This window comes from Erythranthe guttata, chromosome 12 (assembly GCF_056151865.1).
Source record: "Erythranthe guttata isolate IM_541 chromosome 12, IM_541, whole genome shotgun sequence".
NCBI lineage: Eukaryota > Viridiplantae > Streptophyta > Magnoliopsida > Lamiales > Phrymaceae > Erythranthe > Erythranthe guttata.
In genome coordinates this window covers 20,102,323-20,126,429 of record NC_142544.1, presented here as the reverse complement: position 1 = coordinate 20,126,429, position 24,107 = coordinate 20,102,323, and the positions used below count along the sequence as shown (strand labels likewise).

At 32.0% G+C, this 24,107-nt stretch overlaps 6 protein-coding genes and 1 long non-coding RNA gene across 7 annotated transcripts; 1 reads left to right on the top strand and 6 right to left on the bottom strand.

The window, feature by feature from the left end:
* Positions 1–815: 815 nt before the first annotated feature.
* On the bottom strand, positions 816–1,424 carry LOC105969948 (mitochondrial import receptor subunit TOM7-1). The gene has a single exon (XM_012994716.2). The coding sequence runs from the start codon at positions 1,288–1,290 to the stop codon at positions 1,054–1,056; it is 237 nt and encodes a 78-aa protein (XP_012850170.1). The 5' UTR covers positions 1,291–1,424; the 3' UTR covers positions 816–1,053.
* A 1,132-nt stretch (positions 1,425–2,556) lies between these two features.
* Positions 2,557–3,244, bottom strand: LOC148766707 (spermidine hydroxycinnamoyl transferase-like). Its single transcript, XM_088827018.1, has one exon. The coding sequence runs from the start codon at positions 3,227–3,229 to the stop codon at positions 2,687–2,689; it is 543 nt and encodes a 180-aa protein (XP_088683144.1). The 5' UTR covers positions 3,230–3,244; the 3' UTR covers positions 2,557–2,686.
* LOC105969990 (spermidine hydroxycinnamoyl transferase) lies at positions 2,557–4,156 on the bottom strand. Its single transcript, XM_012994763.2, has one exon. It carries the CDS (start codon positions 4,049–4,051, stop codon positions 3,245–3,247), a length of 807 nt encoding a protein of 268 aa, XP_012850217.2. The 5' UTR covers positions 4,052–4,156; the 3' UTR covers positions 2,557–3,244.
* A 2,140-nt stretch (positions 4,157–6,296) lies between these two features.
* On the bottom strand, positions 6,297–8,300 carry LOC105975131 (uncharacterized). The gene has a single exon (XM_088826332.1). The coding sequence runs from the start codon at positions 8,298–8,300 to the stop codon at positions 6,432–6,434; it is 1,869 nt and encodes a 622-aa protein (XP_088682458.1). The 3' UTR covers positions 6,297–6,431.
* On the bottom strand, positions 6,297–10,188 carry PLA2-ALPHA (Phospholipase A2 family protein). The gene is made up of 4 exons (XM_013000310.2): positions 9,771–10,188; positions 9,616–9,658; positions 9,384–9,509; positions 6,297–8,878 (listed from the first exon to the last, which is right to left on the bottom strand). The coding sequence occupies exons 1-4, from the start codon at positions 9,921–9,923 to the stop codon at positions 8,703–8,705; spliced, it is 498 nt and encodes a 165-aa protein (XP_012855764.1). The 5' UTR covers positions 9,924–10,188; the 3' UTR covers positions 6,297–8,702.
* A 9,463-nt stretch (positions 10,189–19,651) lies between these two features.
* LOC148766706 (uncharacterized) lies at positions 19,652–23,865 on the top strand. The gene is made up of 3 exons (XR_016034621.1): positions 19,652–19,803; positions 23,368–23,480; positions 23,634–23,865. It is a non-coding gene; the product is annotated as an uncharacterized LOC148766706 (long non-coding RNA).
* Positions 20,311–22,768, bottom strand: LOC105975132 (sodium transporter HKT1). Its single transcript, XM_013000311.2, has 3 exons — positions 21,595–22,768; positions 21,235–21,462; positions 20,311–20,631 (listed from the first exon to the last, which is right to left on the bottom strand). Exons 1-3 carry the CDS (start codon positions 22,719–22,721, stop codon positions 20,433–20,435), a joined length of 1,554 nt encoding a protein of 517 aa, XP_012855765.2. The 5' UTR covers positions 22,722–22,768; the 3' UTR covers positions 20,311–20,432.
* Positions 23,866–24,107: the final 242 nt, after the last annotated feature.

Here is a 24,107-nt window from a genome sequence, read left to right as displayed (position 1 = left end):
ACCCGAGTAAATAAACCAGTCAATTACTATGTAAAGGATATTTTATATCTACTGTGAAGAGAATGGCAGCAATCTAATAGTCACATTCGAATTTATTGAGATAACGGTGCATAAAAACGTGTGTAAACAGAGCAGGATAAAAACGAGCAAAAGATTCGCATATTTGATGTGTGTGAACGAACATGTGTAAACAGAGCAGGATAACACTTACCACCTTCCATGAAAATGCAAGTGCAATGTGGAACTACCTCAAAGAATCGATACAAACGTATAGTTGTTACGCAACAGCCACTATTTTCTCAAAGTTACGTATTTTCTCATTGATTCCACACAAGAAATCCGGGGTCAATTTAAGCAATTAAACGTAAGGGTGCTATCTTCTGATATGCATTGCAGCAACAAATTAATTCAGAAGAAAGCAAATAAGTGGACACTAAGCAAAATTTTAACGCAACATAATCTCAGATAGAAGCAATTTTCTGCCAAAAAAAGTCCTTCGAATTCAACCTTCAAGCACAAATTACATTAAACTGCATCAAGATTTCTAGAATAAAATATATGTACACCATCCGTACATCATATATTTGCCTGTAAAGTATATGCATATATGCAGACTCTTGGTAAGCATATCGGTTTCGTAAATGGAAGGAATCAGCTAGCACTCACAAATATAACTACCATATAATCTTTAAACAAACAATAATCAACAAAACCATAACCAATTAGAAACAACATTTGTAAACTGAAGAGCCCATTGAACATAAATTCATCATATGCAAATCCGAAACGAAATCATCTCACTCAGCAGATAAAACTTCAATCACCGAAATAAAAGTGTATTTATTAGGGCACATCATATAACCAGCATCTGGAAAACACGCGCACAGATCCAATACACGAAATCAAAGAGGACTAGCTCAAAACCCCTAACTGTAAAATCGAAATCCCTAATTGTAAATTCGACTGATAAGACATAACGAAGAAGGAAGAAGAAGAAGAAGAAGAAGAGGGGGAAACTCAAAATCAAAACCTCCAATAACAAATCAATTGTTCTCAGACGGGGCTAAGGAGTTGAGAGAGAGATGGTTTCGGGTCGGAATTCATGCCGATGATGATGACCAATGGTATGAAACCGTAGTGAGTAATGACCTTAGCTTTCTTCATGGTCCACGTGCTCCATTCCTTGACGAACTTCGCCGCCACCGCCACCGATCCCTCATCCTCGCCCGCCGCCGCCGATTTCTTCACGTTCTTCCCCTTCCCCGCCTTTAGAGCCACCCTTGAAGCCATTTGTTGATCTGCGATTTTCCGGGCTCGTTTTTCGTTCTTCGTGCGTTGATTTGTGACCGCTGCTGCTGCTGCTGCTGCTGCTGCAATTTTCCCAGCTACTCTGTCGTTGAGCGAACGCCAACAAGGGTTTATAAATAGTACTTACGAATGCCCTAGAACAATTTATTTATTAATTAAAATTAGAGCGAATTTTTCCCCAAGTCAGTGTGAGAAAGGACAATAAGGTCCTTATCCGTTTCGTAAGTGTACGAGTCTGACTGTATGCTAATAATTTTTTTGGTAAATTACAACCTACTACATGAGCCCAGGTTTATTTACGAAAAAAAATCTTTCATTTTACATAATTACATTCAACCCTAAATTTGATTAGATTTCTTACATTAGCACCCTTACATAGAGAGTTCGATGGAAGAAATTTATAAACTGTATCGAGCTTACTGTAATTTTTAAGGGAACTTTTTGTATTTTAACTTTACCTCGCGGAGGTGGCTATAATTTATCCTAAATTTGTATATGTTTTCCATATATATACAATTAAGTTTGGTCAAACTGTTGATTTATAGTTTTTTTCTCTAAAAAATTTTAGAAGATTCAAGTTGATTGGTTAAATACATTCAACTAAATTAAATCTACTAATGTATAATTATTTTTTCCCACAAAAAAAAGTTCTACATATATACTTGATTGATCGACCATTCCAGTCGACTATGTACGAGAGTTGATTTGTAAATGATTACTACTTCCGTTTCATATTAACTGTCTTTTTAGTTTTTAACCATATTTTTTTTTTCATATTAAGTGTCACTTTAGAATTTCAAGGTAGGACAATTTTATTTGTCCAACTTTACCCCAACATTAATAAAGCTTTATTGAGAAAATGAAGAGACACTAGTGAGTAAGATTGACAAAATACGAAATTTTACCCCAAAATCAAGACTATTTAATATTTTTTTTTAATAAATGTGCAACAACCTTAAACGTCACTTAATATAAAACCGAGTTGGTATATTATATAAGAATTGACCACCAGTCAACTATCAAGCTCGCTCGTTATTCTGGTTCAAAAGAATAAACAATATGCAAAGAAAATCATAAATTTCATCCAATAAGAAATAATTAAAATTCGCAATAAATATGAAATGCAAGTTCAAACTTCAAACACTAGTACTCTACGCTTTTTTTATTTTAATAAGTTATCACTCTACTCAAATGGATGTTGAATTCGGCTACAAATTGTATTTAATATGTAGGAAATTATCACAAAAAATAAAAATATATTATTTCTATAATTTTCATTTTATAATAACATGTATATATATTATTGATCATTCAGCTCCTCAGCTGTTATAAGCTTACAAATTTAATCCAAAAATTATTAATTAATTAATAAGTTAATTTAATTTGGAATATTTTGATAGAAGAACTTCTTGAAACCCTCCATGAACTCAGACTGAAGACAAATCGCAACCACCAACGAACCATCACCGTCACATCCCGGCAAGATCACCGAATCACCGTCGCCGGCGTGGGCCCCCGGTGTCATCGCAATGTCTTTCCCCCACCCAAAATCAACTCCAGTCAACGGGAGAGAAATCCAGCTTATCACCCATAGATTCGGATTCCCGTAGAACACCGCCCCGGCCCCCTCCTTCGTTCTCAGCGCGTGTATGTCCTGCAGCTCCGACAGATCCTCCATGTTTTTCAGGTAATCAATGGCGGAATGCACGTACTCGCACGTCACCCCGTCTATCGCCTCTCTCACCTTTCCGGCGGCGTACCCCAGCGGCCGCGTCATCAGCTCCCCCGCCCGGCTTCTCGCGACCACGTCGATTATCGCGTTCCCGAAGTACCTATCCGGCAGCGGCGGCTTCATTCGCCGCCGCACGTCCACGCAGAGCCCCAGCGAAGTCGGCTGCTCGCGCGTGTGGCCACGCGCCATGCACGCGCTCCGCCATTAGTGGCCGGTTACCGCCTCGTAGCGAGAGTACGCACGACGCGCCGCGGTGATATTACCGTTGGCTTCGTTCCTGAGGGTTTCAAGCTGGGCTTTCGTCAGCCTCAGCATGGCCGTCGTAGTTTCCTTCCTCCTCTCATTCTCGCTACTCGACTGGCCCATAAGAAGCGGCGGAGGATCAAACTGCACGTGCTCGAAACGCGGCCGAGCCGACGGAGGTTCTCCGGCTCGAAACAGCTTCCTGTCGAGGACAGGCTCCTCCGCCAGCGGCTCGCCCCGTGCCAGCCTGGCCCACTCGGTGATGAAATGGAGGGCGCTCTGGCCGTCGGTCGCCGCGTGGGATATATTGTAGCTAAGAGTAACGCCGCCGCACCGGAACTCGGTAAGCTGCACGCTCAAGAGAGGGATTTCATCAATGGGGGATGAGTAGTTCATCTGAGGGATAAGGTGGTCGAAGTGAGGAGATGGAGAGAAGTCGCCAAGTTCATCCAAATCCGACTCGGTCCGAGCTTCGATCAGCTCGATCCCTTTCCCGTTACAATCGAGCTCGAGACGGGACCCGGCCAGCCAACGTAGACGGCCCGCTAACGGGTAGAAATGGACCAAAACTCTGCTTAAAGAATCTTTTAGGGTTTCGAACATGGTTTGTTTCGATGAAGTGAGCCCGTTTAGAGAAGGGCGGTAAAAGTAGATTGTTGGGACATGAGTTAGAAAACCGGTTTGGTCGGACTCGGTCAACGCCATGCAGCCATTCCACGTTGATTCTGCTGGCTCCACTAAGCAACAACTTTTTATTGTGACTTTCATTTTGCAATTTGGACAATATATTTTTTGTTGCGTGTGTGTGTTTTTGTGTGTGTGTGTGTGTGTAATATGATGATTTTGAGCTTTGAATTAGTGGATTATGGGTCTTATTTAAAGAGTTCAATTTATATTGTGGGCAATTTATATCAAGGTAGCTGAAAATGAATTTAGGGTTAACTGAAAATCAATCCAACTCTATAAAAAAAAGATATATCCTATCTTATAAAAAAAAAGTAGCATACGCTTGTGCAACTCTAGAAAACTCTAATGACATTTTTGTAATTTAATTTGTTCACTATTTCTACTAATTTTTCAAAAATAAATTATTGTGTTAAAAAGTTCGAAATGAAGGCAATTAGCGAAAAAAACTAGAAAATAGGAGATGAAAAAATACTATTAATTAATACTAAAGAGTTTCTTAGGTCGTTGCCCTAACGTTTCTTACTTATGTTGCCCTAACGTTTCGTACTTTTATATATAAGATATTAGATAGAAATTTAACCAATTATCCAAATTATAGGAGTGGGATCAATGTCAAAATTCCAATCATGATAACCAAACAGTTTATTTACCAATAGTGGTTGACATTTTTTGTTAATTGTCTTATAAATAAGAAATGAATTTGAAGGAATTGAAAGTTACAAAGACGTATTTAAAGGAATTGAAACGTCTAGAATTGGAAATATTTGCCATTAGCAAAAGCAATAATTTGGAAGTTTATCGAAACTAACAATTCCCTCCAAATTAGCAAAACAAATCCCATATAGAAAGATTATAGTGATAGTCACTTATTAGATGAAATGAGTTTTACGTAAGTTATAGTCGTTCATTAATTTTGCGATACTTGCAAATCTCATTTTCTCCTGAAGTTGGGTCAATTATATTTAGACCCCACCAAATTTGAAAAATTACACATAACAAATAAATAAATTACAGGGTCCTCTCTCGATGTTATATTTAGTTTCATATTAGCCCTTATATTTTAAAAATCTAGTTTAGAAAATATTTTATTAGTTTTAGTAAATCTTATATATATATATATATATATATATATATATATATATATATATATATATATATATATATATAAAAGAAACGCTGGACAACCCTAAGAAACCTAATGACATTTCTGTAATTATTTAGTTTTAATATTTGTTCTTTACTAATTTCCTACCTATATTTTTCAAATTTCAACAAATCAAAATTGACACTGAACCGTGCAGAATCCTACCGGCTTCAATCTTCTATTTATGAATATATCTCAAAAATCAAATCTTAAGAGATAAAGATAGAAATTCGATTTGTTAAATCTTGACCTATTTGTTTGGATTATAAATCTTACTACATCAAATTAAAAAACTAATGTTGTAATGAATACTACTATTTTCTTAAATTTTACTATGTTGGTGTATTATTTTTTTTTTTATGTATTAAATTGATCATTTTTTATCACTTTTAAAATACGACCCCACGCATCGCATGGGGAAAAAATCTTAGTATATTTTAATATAAAGTAAAAGAACGTAACAAAATAATAACATTACGAGAGATACATTCGGCATAAAATATCAAGGGTCCAAGTACTCATGATTTGAGGCATGGGCCGAATTGCAAATACAGGCCCAATATATACCTTCAGCCCATAATTAAATTAGACATATATAAATAGCTCTTAATTTATATAATAATTGTTTCCTTATGATACGGTTGTTCTAGATTGTGGAGATTGATTTTTGATTGATCAATTGTGGATACCTTCATTACAAATCTTATAAGCTCTTAAATTCCACAATCAAGAACAACCAGATCATAAGGATACAATTATTTTATAAACATTTTTGTCCCGCAGACGATGATTTAGCGGTTAGAGCAAGTAACTTGTGTTAATTGATCATAGTTCGAATTTCATTGCCAACGGTCAATGAGTCGAGCTTGTCACACATGGTTAGTCTATTGTGGTTTATATCTCTCGTATGATTTGCAAGCAATTATACGATAGCGTAGGTTTGTGAGACCGATTTTGAAAATCGGCTGAATTCAGTGCCTTCGTATTCGATCTCAAGCATTGTGTGAAAATATCAGAGACGTGATCGTGCAGGAATTTGAAATCGGGGTCGCGATTACACCTCTCCACAACCCTTTTCGCCCTTTCGATCCTCTTCCGGTGGCAGACAATGGCTCGTAGATTTCCGGTGGACTGAGAAGAGTTTGGGTTGATTGCGCAATGGTGAGACTGACTAAGAGCTTTCTTGATACGATCAACAAATAATAGATCAAATTCTTTCAATGATTTGAGAATAACAACATCCACAATAATTTCAGAGGACTAAAAGAAAATTTGTCAAAAAGCTGCAATTTTTTTTTGCATACAAACTACAAAAATTCAATCAAGAACAACCAGATTTTGGTACTCTTCCCCAGAAATGGCAGCATCCATTACAGCCTCAGGATTCAAAACTCCACCATCTTCCAAAAACAACTTCATCAAATTCTTCGAAAACCCACTCACCAAAGCAACTCCCGGCTGGTTCCCGGGCACCGGCGTAGCCATCGAATCCCTCAAATTCCAAAACACAATCTCCGGCACACATTCTCCATAACCTCTCTCCTTAAACTTCCTCACAATCGCCTCGTAATCAGTCTCCCATGGAGTTCCCGAGGCCTGATCGAATTCCATGTCACTAAACACAAACAACCTCTTAATCATCTGATCAGCCTTCAATCTCCCATCCACAGCAACTTTGAGCAACAAATCGAACACCTTTTGAAAATCAGTATTCATCCCCCAATCCATATTTCTCACAAACTCCGTCTTCTCGCGCAAACTCTCGCCCTCAACCGATTGAAGCATTGGATTCTCGCTGAACGTTATGAGTTTCCCCTTCCACGGGCTTTCGCTCAGTTCGGAGACCAAAACTCCGAGTGCGACCGATACTTCCATCGGAATTCCACTCATACTCCCCGAAACATCACAGATAGCAAGGCAATTGTTCATCTTCCCCTTCTTCCCCATGTCGTCCACCATTCTCTTCCACTGAAGCTCCGCCACCTGGCCGCCATCGCCGTGCTCGAGGGCGGAGATTATCTCGTGCGGGAGCAACGCACCGGCGGCAATCTTGGCTTCGCCGGACTTCACTTTCTCGAGATACTCCTCGAATCTTTCCTTGTCGTGCTTCAAGAACTTCTCCTTGTAGAATTTCATGGCGACCGATGCGACCCTGTTGTAAGGAATGGAACCCCAGTCGTTGGCTCCGATGAAAGACTCCGGCAATTCGAGAGCCTTACGGAGTGGCACGATCACCTCCTTCCTCAATCGATCCCTCACTCGATACGCGTAGTGAGCCTCTTCGACTCCTTCGTACTCCGGATATTCCTCTCTAGGAAAAACTTTCTTCGCAATGGTTTCGCAGAGGAGCGTGTATTTATCGAATGACGAATCGAGGGAGGGGCACCATTTTGCGGCGAGGCTGATTTTGTACAGATCCCCTGAATTCAACAGAATCATGTCCGATCTTAAGCAACGTGCGAAAAAGTTAGAGACACGATCGTGCAGGAATTTGAAATCGGGATCGCGATTGAACCTATCCACAACCCTTTTCGCCCTCTCAATCTTCTTCTCCTCACGGGTCAATTTCGAGTCAGTTACATCGGATTTGCCGGCGGCGGCGGTGAACCGTCCTCTGCCAGAAAAGCGGCCGCGAAGAGACCTCCTCCCTCTTTTCACACCCTTCCTACTCTCCCACGATTCCTTCGCCAATTTTCGTGCATCGGCACCTTCCAGAATGCGGAAGAGGATCTCCGGCAGATCCTTGAAGTACCCGAATTCAGCAATGGAGGCCACGTTGCACGCTAGGGTTTTGGGGTGATGCTTGTGCAGCCAGAGTACGGCGGTGTAGTAACCTTCCTTGTCGGATTTTCCGGTGCCCCGGACTCCACGGAGATTGCAGACGAGCTTCAGGGCCTTCAACGGATCTTGACCCCAGGCGAGTTGCAGGCGTTGACTCACTGTTTCCGGTGGCGAGTCGGGAACCACGTGGAAGAAGAAATCCAAACATGGATTACCCGTCGAAAGAAAAGTCGGAGAGAAATTCTCCGTCAGGCCCATTGGTGGACTGTAGAGTTTTGTGGTGTTAAAGTTAGCCACCATAAGGTCAACGAATGGATCAGTCTCGGTGTTGCCTGTGGCGGCGGCGCCGCCGATTTGCTGATAGATTTCCGGTGGACCGAGAAGAATTGGAATTGATTGCGCCATTGTTGAGAGTGACTGACAGCTATTTGTGAAATTGCTTATGAGAATTGGTGAGGTGAAGTGGTGAACTCGATCGATCAATTTATAGTCGGCGGAATTACTTGAAGGCCACGCACATATCTTTATTTTATTTTTATTTTTTATTTTTAATACTAAAATACTTTTCTCACTAAATTAAAAGAAAATTACTGTAGATTGAAATTATAATCAATAATCATTCAATTCACTGAAAATTAAATTTAAAGAAAATTACCGGGGATTGAAATTATAAATACTTCCCAATTTTTTTAAGACCAATAGAAATTAAAACGAACTTAATGAAAAATAAACACAACGATAATTAAATATTCGATGAAATAAAACTTCATTAAAATTAAATCAAAATTATCTACAGAATACATTTTTTTAAGGTTTACCAAAAACTTTTCCAGCAAGAACAGCAGCTTTGATAGCATTATCAATGGATTTGATAACTTCATCAGTATCACAAGTATTCCCTTTGAATGAGGGTGCACCAGATCTCTTGTACACGTCCACACACTTGAGAAATTCTTTGTTGCACTGCTGGCTCAAGTAATCATCTGCACCGCACAATTAACAATTTAGTCATTGTTCGAATTTGTAAATTGTAATAATTAACAGTAAAACATGCTAATTAAGTTGAAATAGCAACAACTATAATTATATAAGTGCATGTTTACACCGACAGGCTGTTCTTTGTCATTTTCGGTGAGTGTTGCCTTGTGATAAGCGACAGATCCACGTTTAGCTACTGTGTAAACAAATCGAATCGAGCTCGAACTTCATAACTTATCGAATAAAAAAACATGCATATATACAAGCTTAGTTTGTAATTGTGTTAACAAATCGAACTCAAACGAGCTTTTAATGAACAATCTCAAATTGAATATATCAACTAGTTTAATTTAATTTCCATCCCTATCCTAGTTGAATCAATTCGGAGCTAAAATCATTCTTGTTTGTTTGACATGGATCAACAAAACTAGTTTAATCTCTTTATGTTTTTCGAATAAAGCGATTAAAGTAAATTAATGGATGATGATCTGCTTTATTAAAATAACTTACTATTCATTTTGGCAATACACTGATCATGATGCATACAGCACGAGTCCAATCGGTCACAAGGCTGCTCACCGGGGCAGCCGGTGTATAACAGGCCGCAGTATTTTCCATATCTCAAAAATGGCGGAGCTGCAAATTGCAATTTCATCGTAAACTAATTTCATAATTTAATTGCTAATTCAAATACCACAAAATCGAAGGGGAAAAAAAAAGTGAACAAACAGAGTATATATACCTTCACAGAACATTGATTCGCACTTTCTACTGCACTGTTTAAACTATTTGAAGAAAAAAAAATTGATGTTACATATGAACAGATTAATAATTAATTAAGACGAGATTAATGTTAAAATGTAAATGATGATTAATAAATAAAGAGTAGGTAATTACCAAGCTAAGGTCTGCATGTGCGTGAAGACCAATGTTGAGAGAATGGACATTTACAGAAGAAAAGCCAAAGATGAAGATGATGACGGAAGCAATCATCATATGATTCAATCGAAGTACGACTGGATTTGCTAACTTCAATGTGTAGTACGCCATTGATCGAAGGAGAGAAGTAATTGAAATATATATATAGTTTTTAATTTAATTTTCTGGATATTTGAAATAAATTCTGTATTTGCTGAGAAGCACTGATTTATAGGGAGAATTGGTTGGTCGGTTCAAGCACGGAAAGTGTGATGAAGAAGAAGAAGAAGAAGGGGCGGGGTGGGGGTGGGGGTGGGGGTGGGGCCGGGGGTGGTTTTGGATTGTAACGAACCCGTGACATGTTTTTGTTGTGTTGTTTCACAATTCTCACACAATCATTTATCTTTTTCGATTTTTTTTTATTACATATAGTATTTCATATTGCATATGGCTACTTGTGCAATGGGTTTTGTCTCGTCGATCACATGATTTACAGTTTGTACCTATGTTCCTTTTTTAAGTCCGGAGGCGAATGCACAAGAGGGTCCTATATGATTTTTTTTTTATTTTTTTTTTTATAAATTAATAAAGATTTGAGAAATGTTGGAGGGGGTCATGGCCCCCGTCCGACTCGGAATATCTCTTTTGTACAATAGATATAGCTAACATACAATAGTTGTCACTAGATTTAGGCCTTGTCATTGCTTGTAAAATGCCAACCCATAAAATAGAACCAAGAAAAATATTATATATTCTGAGATATTTACCAAGATATTTTTTCAAAGTACTGGAGAGAGAGAGAGAGAGAGACAAGCGGTTCGTCTGGAGAGAGAGATAATTTTCTTTTTTCTAGATTTAAATAAAAATGGAATATTGTGGCTGCAGAATCTCGAAATTTTAGTTATATTTGCACAAAACCCCCTTCCCGAAATACATTTTTTTTTAAATGTTTGTTACCCATTTGCAATTTATTTATATTGCTTCCGAAAGATTAAATATTATTTTCATTTTAAAATTACTAGTACTTCACCCGTGCGATGCACGGAGATAGTTTAAAAAATAAAAATAAAAATAATTTACTAAACACTGTTAATATATATATATATATATATATATATATATATATATATATATATATATATATATATATATATATATATATATATATATATATATATATATATATATATAATTATTATTATATAATAATAATAAAAATAATAAAAATCGTTATGTTTGATTTTAGTACCGAATAAAAGAAAATAATTGATAAACATATTAAATATGGAAAATGTGATATTAAAAATATGGTATACATATCATCGGACACAAATGTCACTATCTCGATCAACTCACTCGAGTCCTTAATAGGGGTGGGTTTTTTTTTACCAAATTGCCCTACCAACCCGATGCCCTACCGTACCGTGCCGATTCTCTACCGAAAAATCTCTACCGAATTATTACCGTACCCTACCGTACCCTACCGAAATGTTTTGGTAGGGCAACGGCACTTAACATTATGAAAATGGTAATGCCCTACCGTACCGAAATATTATTAATAAATAAATTTTTATTTTAATAATTCAATTTATTATATATAATTGATGTTAAAAGTTTTTATGTTATAATTTTATTTAAGAAATATTTTACATTAGGTAAATTTAGAACATATATTTAGGACACTTATATTTTAAAAATTAGTTTTGTGCATTTTAAACATGTATAACTTGAATTGCTTTGAAAAAAATGATATTCAATTTAGACTTAAATAATAGATAATATAAATTAGTAGTTACCATTACCATACCCTACCGTACCGAACTTTTGGTATACCGAAATCGGTATACCCAAATTTTTGGTAGGGCAATGGTAATGGATTTCATAATACCGAAATTTCGGTATTGGTAGTGATTCGAGGGGTTTGGTACGGTTGCCCTACCAAACCCACCCCTAGTCCTTAATATGAAACATAGTTATAATATTGATATTAATATTGATATTGATACTGATACTGATACCCATATTGATATTGATACTAATACTTATATTGATTCTGATACTAATACATATACTCAAATTGATACTAATATTGGTACTCTAATTCGTACAAATACTTATATTGATACTAATACATATACATATGTTGATAATGATACTAATACATATACTCAAACTGATACTAATACTAATATTGATATTGATAGTAATACTGATACTGATACTTATACTTATACTTATACTTATACTCATACTAATACTTGATACTGATATTAATACTACTACTGATACTGATACTAATATTGATACTAATACTGATAATCCTAGTGATACTTATATTGATACTAATACTAAAACTCATACTGATATACTGATATATTAATATTGATACTCATACATATACTGATACAATATTGACACTACGGATATTATTATTGTTAAACATATTGATACACATACTCATACTCATTGGTAAATGATACTAATTTTGATACTCATACTTATACAAATAATCATATATTGATACTAATGCTGATACTAATAGTGATACTCATATTGATATTGATACTGATACAGATATTAATATTAATATTGATTTTTGTATTGCTACTTATATTGATACTAATATTGATATTAATACTGATACTAATATTAATATTGATTCTCATACCAATACTTGTACTGATACTCATACTAATGTTGATTCTCATACCTATACTTGTACTGATACTCATACTAATATTGATTCTCATGCTTATACTTGTACTGATACTCATAATGATATTGATATTGATATAGATATTAATACAAATACTCATACGCATACTCATACTAATATTGATACTAATATTGAACCTAATATTGATATACTCATACTCATCTAATACTTATATTGATATTGATACTAATATTAATACTAATACTAATATTAATACTAATACTAATACTAATACTAATACTAATACTAATACTAATACTAATACTAATACTAATACTAATACTAATACTAATACTAATACTAATACTAATACTAATACTAATACTGATATGAATACTGATATTAATATTGACACTCATACTGATATTAATATTGATATTCATATTGATATACTAATACTAACACTAATACTAATACTCATATTGATACTTGTATTGATATTAATACTGATAATCATACTATTACTAATACAAATACTCATACTCATCATGTTACTAATGCATATACTCATACTCATCCTGATACTAATAAAGATACTCATACTAATATTAATACTGATACTTATACTTAGGGGTGCAAGTTGGGACAGAATTTCCAATTTCCGCAGGTTCCGATCCAAAAAGTTCTGATTTTGGAACAATTTTTTTCATTCCAACTTCCGAAATTCTAATTTCCGAATGTTTTCGATTTTTTGGATTGAAATTGGAATTACATAAAATAAATTTCGAATTTCTGATTTTCGATCTGATTTAATTCTGAAATTAATTCCGAAAAAAATCCAGTTTTTTTCCAAAAAAATACACCTATAAGTATTTTTTTTAGGATTTTGACATATTGAATTGTTGTTAAAAGTTTTATTGGATATTATGTTTAGTTTATTTTCTATTTATTTTTTTGAAAAGAAATTTAGTAGTTATTATTAGTTTTACTTTTATCGACATGGATGTTCTTATTTTTGAAAAATTATGAACATTGTAGAAAATTTAGGCTAAGTTTTGAAATTTTGAAGCTTATGTGATTTCCGTTTTTTTCTCGAAATTCCGAAATTTCCGGGCCTTTTGGAATTGGAATGAATTTTTAGATTTCGAAAATTTTCGAATTGGAATTGGAATTGATTTTGTACTTCTGATTTTTTGGAAATTTTCCGAAGAGGCTAATTCCGATCCGATCCATCCGACTTTCGCCCCTACTTATACTGATACTCATAGTGAAACTATCATTGATATATTGATATTGCTATTGTTACAAATACTAATATTGATACTAATACTTATAATCATATAAATACTCATATTGATACTACTAATGATACTCATAATGCTATACTGATACTAATATTAATATACTTATACTGATACGGATACTCATACTAACGATATATATATATATATATATATATATATATATATATATATATATATATATATATATATATATATATATATATATATATATATATATATATATATATATATATAATATTTAATCGAGAGACACCAAATATTTACTTAAAAAATAGTTATTATGAAAATACAATAATTAAGAGAACTTTTACCATTCAACTTTCTATCAAATCTTATTCTATTAAATCATTCTCACTGTCTAAAAACCTAATTTTTTTAAAGCCCAAGAAACGGAAAAAAAAAACATAGAAACGTACAAGTATTTGTTTTTTAATGATGTTTTTCAATGATATTTGATTCGTAGTCTATAAATTTCTCTTTCAAAACTAATATTTTTTTAGTATGCTACTCATCCTCATATATTCGCGATATGCTATACTTCAACTTACATTGTTTTGATTAAGGTTTATAAATATATACTTATTTTCTGCTATTACCTACAAATATTCCTTCCATCCCTGTATATCAAGATGTTTGTGTTCAAAAAAATCGCTAAAACCCCATAATAAAGATTAAAAGAGTGCCAGATATGTTATTGCAATTATTTAGTATCTCCCTCGCATTAAAGAGGAAAAACGTGATATCCATCACTGTTTTGGCCAACTTTTTTGCAAATCGTTTTTATAAATATATAATATATAGATGTAGATATATATTGGGTTAAATACAAAAAAACCCATGAACTATGGACTTTGTATCATTTACCCCCTGTACTACACATAAATACAAAATCCCCTTGTTGTTATATTTTTTTTGCAAAATCTGACGAATATACCCCAACTAAGCCTATAAATAAAAGGTTTGTTTGATCCATTTTCCATTATATTTTTTGACATTTTTTTATCAATTTTACTTGGAAAATTTTGATATTTTTATTTTTTTCATCAAAACATTTAATTACTTAGATTTTTTTTTTCTGAACAAAACATTTTATTTTTGTCATTTTGAATTTCTTCTTTTTTTCTTTAATGTCTTCCGGTAGTTCAAATTCACAACAATAATATGATTGTAAAGATGTTTAAACTACCGGAAGAAATTTAAGAAAAAAAATGAAGAAACTCAAAATGACAAAAATAAAAGGTTTTATTCCAAAAATTAAAAAAATCTAAGAATTAGATGTTTTGGAGAAAAAAATATAAATACCAAAAATTTGCACGTATATATGATTAAAAATGGTAAAATATATAGTAAAAAAGGCTCAAGTAAATATATATATATATATATATATATATATATATATATATATATATATATATATATATATATATGCTTGAGTAGGGGTATTTTCGTTATATTTTGGGGACAAAATTAATGTGAGGGGTTTCTTTTATTTATATGTAATACAGATGGTATATGATACAAAGTCCATAGTATAAGAGTGTTTTTGTATTTAACACTATATATATATTATATATATATATATATATATATATATATATATATATATATATATATATATATATATATATATATATATATATATATATATATATATATATATATATATATATATATAATGATTTATATTGCTTTATGGAATCTTCATACATAAAGGACTTGAACATAACATTACACAACTTAACGAACGATCATTAAGATTGCAATATACATCTTGATTTCCTTCATAATATATAAATTTTGCTTTAATTTGGTTTGATTAGTTAATTCTTAATGTATTGAAACATTGTTTTAAATAATATCACATTAATCATTTAACGTAAATTCGAAATTGTGGAGTGTAATTCATATATATATATATATATATATATATATATATATATATATATATATATATATATATTGAGAGGATAAAGGAAAACTATTTAAGAAATTGGAAAAGGGGGCTAGAGAAAATGGTACTGAAAATAGATAATAAGAGAAAATGAAAGAAATTAGAGAGAATAGATACGTGAGATGAAAAAAGAAGAAATATATGGGAAAATGGAGAATATAGAGATAAGAGAATTATGAAAGTATCGAGAGAGAAGATACATAATTTAGTTTAGCAAAGAGAAATGAAGATTGCGGAATGAAATTTTTGTTTGAATTAATTAATTCCTATAAGGGGTAGAATAGAGAATTGAGAATAACTCGTTGTTTACGGTATAACCTAATTTTGAAATATACTTACGAAATTTTATTTAAAAAAGCGTGTATAAATAATTTAAGACGAAGCGTTGTTATGGAAAACAACATTACAAAAATCTACTAAAATGAAAGTTACATCACGGAAGAGGAAATAAAATCAAGAAAAAACAAAATCTTCATTTTTCTTGCTTAATTTCTTCAACAATTTTGTGGATGAGGTTTCGACATTAAGAACAATGTATGAAAAATCCAATCTCCACTCTTAGAAGGAGGAGAGCGAAAAGTTAGGCAACAATTCCCAATATTGTTATTAGTTCAGATAATGATAGCAAATCCTGCACTATAATTTTAACGAAAGAAATTTGTTGCTGCAATCAGATGTTAAAGTGGAGTTATATGTTAACATAAAAGATTAAGTTACTGTGAATAAATCAATTTTCGATGATAATACACAAACATCTGTATAAAAGACAATGATTGTTATAATCATGTACAACGTAACCAAAATTTATAATATATGATTACAAAAGTACGAAATATGCATAATAAATTAATAAAAGTCCAACCGAAATCATGAAGTGATAGAATGGCCTATACCATTCAATTGATCGTCCGAAAGTACTTGTCTTTACAATTATCGGCACTCATATCTGCAAAACATAAACAAAGCCAATAATTGTTAGAATGATATGTATGCAAAAATAATTATTAGGTGTGCATAAATAATTAATTAAAAAACATATCTTAAATTTAATTGTATAATAATGGACATGAAAGATACAAAAAAAAAAAAAAAAAAAAAAAAAAGATCAAACTTGTATCCTGTGCTACATAATTTGAAGTGATGGATATCCATATTTTTACCCCATATTTATATTGGTGGAAAATAATGTAAAAAGGTAAAAATCAAACAAATATTAGGAAACTTAGTATTAATTATCGGTCTAAACGATTTTTTCGAATTTCCCTAATAACAAATATATATTACTAATGAAAAAATAAAATAAAGTTATCATTTATAAGGCAGGATAGACGAATATGATTTATGATTTTATGCCATAAATGATATTTCTTATGAGTTTAAATATTTTTGAATAACAATTAATCATTAATAATATAAATTTACTATTTATTAACATTTAAAAATTACGATTAAATAGCTGAATTGTACACAAAATAATTAAAATCATCATATGAAAATAACAAAAGATGTCAATAATGAAAAACAAAACCTCAATACAAAATGACGAAAGAACTAATGCATAATAAAAATAAAATGATGGTGAAGTAAAGTCAATATGTGGTGGGTTTATATACTTGTCTAGGAAAAAAAAAAAGAATCAATTAAATATGATAATAATATCAAAAACATTAAATGCAATAAAAGGATGATATATTTTTTATAGAGAAGAAATATTGCAGATATATATTCTAGGAATATATATCATACATGTAAAGAAGTGAATATTATTATACTATAAAACACATCTTTTAGTATATATTCTTACCATTCCAATATTTACCATCCTAATTAAAAATATATTATGGAGATTCTGAATTATTTGAAAAAATCTAAACTCATGTTTTTTTTAATAAAAAAAATATAAATTTATAAATATTTTATTACACACGTTTTTTTCAATAAAAAATATAAATCTTAATAATATATTGACACGGATATAATTTAAATAAAAAAAATTAAATATCTAATTCTATAAATATAAAATATTTCAAGGAATTAATACTATATATATATATATATATATATATATATATATATATATATATATATATATATATATATATATATATATATATATATATATATATATATATATATATATATATATATATATATATAATATAAAAAAATTGAATATTCAAACATTAAAAATTGAGTGTTATGGTTTTTCTTAAAAATATAGGCGGAAAATATATATTTCAAAAAAATAAATATTAAAGAAAATATATCTTTCGAATTTATAGGATATTAAATGCATGAAATATTATATATATATATATATATATATATATATATATATATATATATATATATATATATATATATATATATATATATATATTATGTATGTATATATATTATGTATATATATATATACAATATATTTTTAAAAAATTAAAATATTAAAATTATATATATATATATATATATATATATATATATATATATATATATATATATATAATTTTAATATTTTAATTTTTAAAAAAATATTTTTTCTGAAAATTATTTGAATATTCGTAAACAAATTGAGTTTCATGAATTTTTTCAATAAATATATTTTGAAATATTGAATATATAAATAAGATTTTTTTTTTATTTCGAATTTATAAAATATTAACTTTGGAAATAATATATATACATGTGGTAATTGTTTAAATGAGTGTATAAATGCTAAATAAGAAATAACTTAAATACATACCAAAATTAATTTGACAACTCACCAATTGAAGAATCCACCTCATCAATTGAACTCCAACTAAGCAATTTTGATAAATGACATCACCATTTGCCACATGTCAATCATTGAGGGCATAGATCCTCTTTTTATATTATATATAGATTTCCCAAAACATTGTATTGTGTAGGAATTGGGCATAGCCCAGTTTTAATTTATACGACCAGCCCAAGTCAATTCCGCTGGTTGCCCTATAGTTTAGTTTTATATGATTAGCCCAAGTAAGTTCTCAAACTGGAACTCTTCTTCTTCCAAAATTGGGCCGAAATCAAATGTTGGACTTTTCTATTCCAAATTTCCAATTGAATATAGTGACACGCCTTATTCCACATTTTTCTATTCCAACTGAATTTTGAATTCCACCGGAATTTCTATTCTAATTTGAATTTTGAATCTTAAAAAGACCAAATCCTGGAATTTTCTATTCCAATTTTAAAATCCTGTTTTCATAATTGTAATTGAAAATGACAAATAATAATTAAAAAAAATATTTTTCTAACCCAAAAACCAGAAATAATTTGGGAAGGAGTGAGTGTTGTTCCCGCGCAGTTCATGTTTGACCCTCATCATTGGAATCTCGAGTTAACTGCAAAACATACACATGTGTAATCTCTAAATAGCAAAAATCCCTCTGTAATAAATAAATTAGCAAAAACCCCCCTGTGAAATTTAGTCAAAGGCAAAAATCCCCCGGTTGACTTAAGTGTGGTTCACTCGCGGGTTGCGCGACTGGTAGTAGGTTTATGGACGTGAAATGACGAAATTGACCCTAAAAATGTATTTATATGTATATATATTATATGTATATATATTTTCCTTTTAATTTAATTGTTTAGAAATTAAAATATTTTTAAAAAAGAGTAAATAATTAAATTTAAAAATTATTAAAAATGTATTAATCAAATTAAGTATATATTTTTTTAAATACATAATAACGGAATTTAAATTTTCTTTTGATGTAGCAATAATTTAAAATATATACAAAAATTATGTGATAGTAAAAATAAAAATAAATTGAAGACACCATTGTACCTTTATAATTAAGATATAAGAAAAATAAAATAATTAAAATATTTAAAAAATATAAGAATTTATTAATTGCAAAATTCCGGGGTATTTATGTCTTTTTATATGAAGTCAACACTCAAATAATAAATGGGTCGAGTGTGCTATTTAAATAATTTCACAGGGGTTTTTACTAATTTATTTATCATGGGTTTTCGCTATTTAGAAATTACGCATGAATACTTGTTGCAGTTTACTCTTGGAATCTCGGATCTCGGATCGATCAAAGCATCTTCAGCCGCAATTCTGCACAGACAAAGGTGCGTGACTTTTTGAATAATGTTTTCTGCCTTTATTATTATTTATTTTTTTAATGGACCGATTTATTTTCTGGAGCTGAGATTTGCGTTGTGAAATTGATCCATGGAGAGTGATTTTGTCGATTGGGTCTTACGTAATTGATTTGAAATTGAGGATTAGGAGATGATAACTAGTGACACAGACAATAAACCTTAATCATTAGTTTGGCAAATTGATAAGGTTATCATGCGAGTTCTGTTCTTTGATGTTTACATAGTGCAGTTTTTTTATAGATCTGGCGTGGAAGATGAATATTTATTATGTCGGCTCAAAAATGAAAAAAAGTCAAATTGTGATTGATGTTTTATGTGTAGGATTCCCATTTAACTTTGTCGAAAATAATCGTTTTCATCTTTATATCATATCAATGTTCTTAATTACCTAATTCTTGGTGTTTGACAATGTTGCGTAAGACTGTTTTTTCGGTACCATAAGATAATATATATTTCCGAAAGTACTGCTGCTAATTGAATCAAGAACTTATCGTAACTTTCAGTAGGGTGTTTAATTTCTTATTCGAAACACGGTTTAGAAATATCTTTTGCTTAATGATAGTTTATGATATAGTTGCGTGCCTTTTCGCATCCTGTTACAAGAGTTTCCATGCTTGGCCTCCGTTCATGTTGAACTTTTTGAGACGACCGAAGAACATGACTATGATTAGGACTATTTTACCCTTGTCACTCCATTTTCCAGAAAATCCATACCATTTGTTCACGCAGTTTGGATCCGGCCTTATCCGACGCTCGCAACTGTATCCAGTTGTGAAGCCAACATTTCCGTATGCACTGCAATTATAAAAATATATATAGAAGCGATTAATCAGTCTGTTATATTTATACTTTTAAAGATGCATTGAGCAGTTGTTCTGTAATTAATATAGAAATCATTTAGACGGTAAAACAGATTTATTAACTGTGTATCCTAGTTCAGTACTTCATAGTTCGTTTTGTTTCTTCAAAGGTTAGTTTAGGCAAAAGTCGAAAAGTATGTAGCAGGAATATATAAGTGCAAAGGAAAGTTCAAGGTGATTTGGAGAATCTTTACGCATGGGTATTTCATTTTTTCGTTTCTGGGAATATTAGCAGAGTTATTCTATGTCAAAACAGACACCTGTCGAATCTTTTTCGTAAAGCAACAAATTAAATAAGCAGATAGATAATAGGAATTTTGTTTTAAAGAATCTAAGCAATCGAATACCACTTAAGATGGCATATGCTTTGTTGCATAGTCTGTCTGTTGAGATACGAATTTTAATTTTTATCATGTCTTTCTCTGTTGTTTACTTGTGTTTTTTCGGAAAGTATGGGTTGTGAATTCAAGTGGCATTACTGCTTCAGTGATGATAAATAAAAGTAATTACTTAATTAATATTTTTTTTTTAACATTACCTTATGACTTCGACTGTGATATTCAAGACGCTGAAGTTGACGGGATCCTCTTTAAGGCTTTTCCTCTCTGTGAGGCATATGATAATAATGAAAATAACAAGATAAGAAAGCTGCGATAATACGAGGTTTTCTGCAGCTGTTTTTCTTCGTTTCTTTCTTATTACAGACTCTAGTGGGGTTTCCTCATCCTTCGTAATAGGTAGAAATGAAGTATATGGTGGAAGGTACCTGTCAAATTTTATCAAAATTATTATTACCAGGATAATATACATGGCAATCATATGAGAGAGAGAGAGAGAGAGAGAGAGAGAGAGAGAGAGAGAGAGAGAGAGAGAGAGAGAGAGAGAGAGAGAGACTAACATCATGACCACGAAAAACACCGTTACTGCCGGGGAAATTATCGAGAGATCAACTATAGTTTCACCGCTGTGTCTTGCGTTCACACACTGAAAAAGGATTCCCACAATTTTCTGGTAAGTATTCAGCCCCGACAAAGCCGCTGAATTCCATTCCAGAGAGGAGAATATTACGAAGCCGAGTATTGTAAATCCGAATACTGTAGCTGCTAGGAGAACAGAGTGCTGACTAGGAAACAAGTGAAGATAAACTGATGATTTCGACGTAGTATCATTCTCCAGTAAATAATTCGCCTCTGCCTTCTTAATTTTCTTCCCCAAAACCCATATCACAAATCTCAAACACGAAGGAAACAGTGTGTTCCCAAGTAGGATTTGTGGGATTAAAATCCATAGTAGGCCCGAATTCTTGATAAACACCACCATGTTTTCGTTTGTCGGCACAAACCCACAGTTGGCAAAAGTTGACACAACTGTAAAAACCGCAAACATGAATTTCTTAAGTCCCTTGTTTCTTAGTACATCCTCTGCACTCGAAACAAGGCCTAGGTAGAGTAAAACAGAGGAGATGCCAAGAATGTGGATCACTACAAGATACCCTAAAACCACGTGACCTAAAAACTTGATAGAGTCGTATTTTAGAAACGGGTTAGTGGAATACTCAAAACGGGTAGGTTCACTTTCTATAGACTCGATTTTTCTTCCGTCGAAATTACATGTTCCGATAATCTTGGACCTCTTTAAGAGAAGCTCAACCATGGAGGTGAATACCTCACCACCCATGAACATGAGAATAGTTATAACGATTAGTTGTGAGGTGGAGAAGACCTCCATTTCGACTGTGGACATGCTTGACACAGTGGCGGATGACACTGATGTGAAGAGCAAATCGAGGTTCCTAGGTTTAAACGAGGTTCTGGGCTTCAAACCCGTAAGAATTCCAAAACCCACAAAGGAAATGGAGGAGAAATAGAATGTATATAACAAGAAAGGTTTGAGTTTGGCAAGAAAATCGTGGTAAGAACAACAGATGAGAAACCTTGTCCTTTGCAAAGAACATGCATAGTTCTTCATGTTTACACACACGCAGATTCTTTTTTCGTTTCTTTTTTTTTTTTGGCAGTGAAGCATGGATTATTAGAATGGGGGTATATATAGGGTGTAGTCATTTCCGAAGTTCGATGAAAATTGTGTTTTTTTTTTTTAATTATTATTAGTGCACTGTAATTAACTTTATTTGATGCCTTTGTAGATGTTACTAGGTACTCCTACAAAATTGGATATGAAAATACTGTTCCATATTTGCTCAGACAACGCACATTTTACCCGTCAAAATTTAACCATCGGTTGCGTGGCAATGTGGGTGTTGTTAACATGTGATTGGTGGTAGCAAGCGGAATGAAATTTTCGTTCCGTCCATATCATTTTATTTTATTTTTAATTGCCTTCCGATATGATTCTTTTCATTTTGATTCCGAAATTCCAATTTCCATTTTTCTTAAACTTTTGTGTTCTCAAAATCTGTAAAGTTTCTAGAGAGATTCTCATTTCATATAAATTTTTAATTTTGTTCTGATTTTTTTTCTTCTTCTTTCAAATATTACATGCATGATGCATATATACATGTCACGTATTCATCATGACATTCTCGTACATATATAATCGATGACCTCATCAACATATACGTAGCTACGGTCAGTGAAATACAAGATAAAATATCAACATATACGTGGCTACGTGCATATATATACGTTATGTTATACATAATTGTCGATAGGATTTGGCGAAAAGTCGAATTTAAATTGGAAAGTGTGAGGAATCCATTATGATGAGAAAGAACCAGAAACTGAAATTGAGAGACAAGCTTCTTCATATGGAATTACAAAAATAGTAAGTTGTGCTTCTTCCTCACTGAAGAGTCCTATCTTCTAACCAACTTTCTTGTCGGAAACAAGTCTAAGTGATTATCAAATCACACACTCTGTTTGCTTTAACATACACTTCTGTCAAATAGTTTGACAACATCTATTTTCATATTGGCAGAATAACATTTTTTTTTGGTCCCTATGGTCTTGTCATCACAATCATATCATTAATTTAGTATGATGATAATTGATTACAAAAAGAAATTCATTGGGGGGATTGGGAATAAAATATTGTTAAGTTATGTGTCACAAGTTCGAAAAAAATCTAATTTGTGTCGTTTAAAACTTTTTGATTCCTCGCTATCTTTCTTGTTCGTTCGATCAACTGAGCCAGCTCTTACGGGCGGATCAAAAAGTTGCGTTTTTTATTTATTTTTTTAATCCTTCCATGAATTCTTTACAAAGTTCGAATTCTTTGATGTGAATTGATTGATCCTTCCATGAGGTCTATATCATGATATCAAATCACAAATATTATATGGTCGTTAAAGTTAATGCTAACCTAAGATTAGAGTTTAATTAATTTTAACCCTAGTTCACTGTGCTTTTAGCCTGGTGGTTAACATAGTGTGATTTGCAAGCGATTGCACGA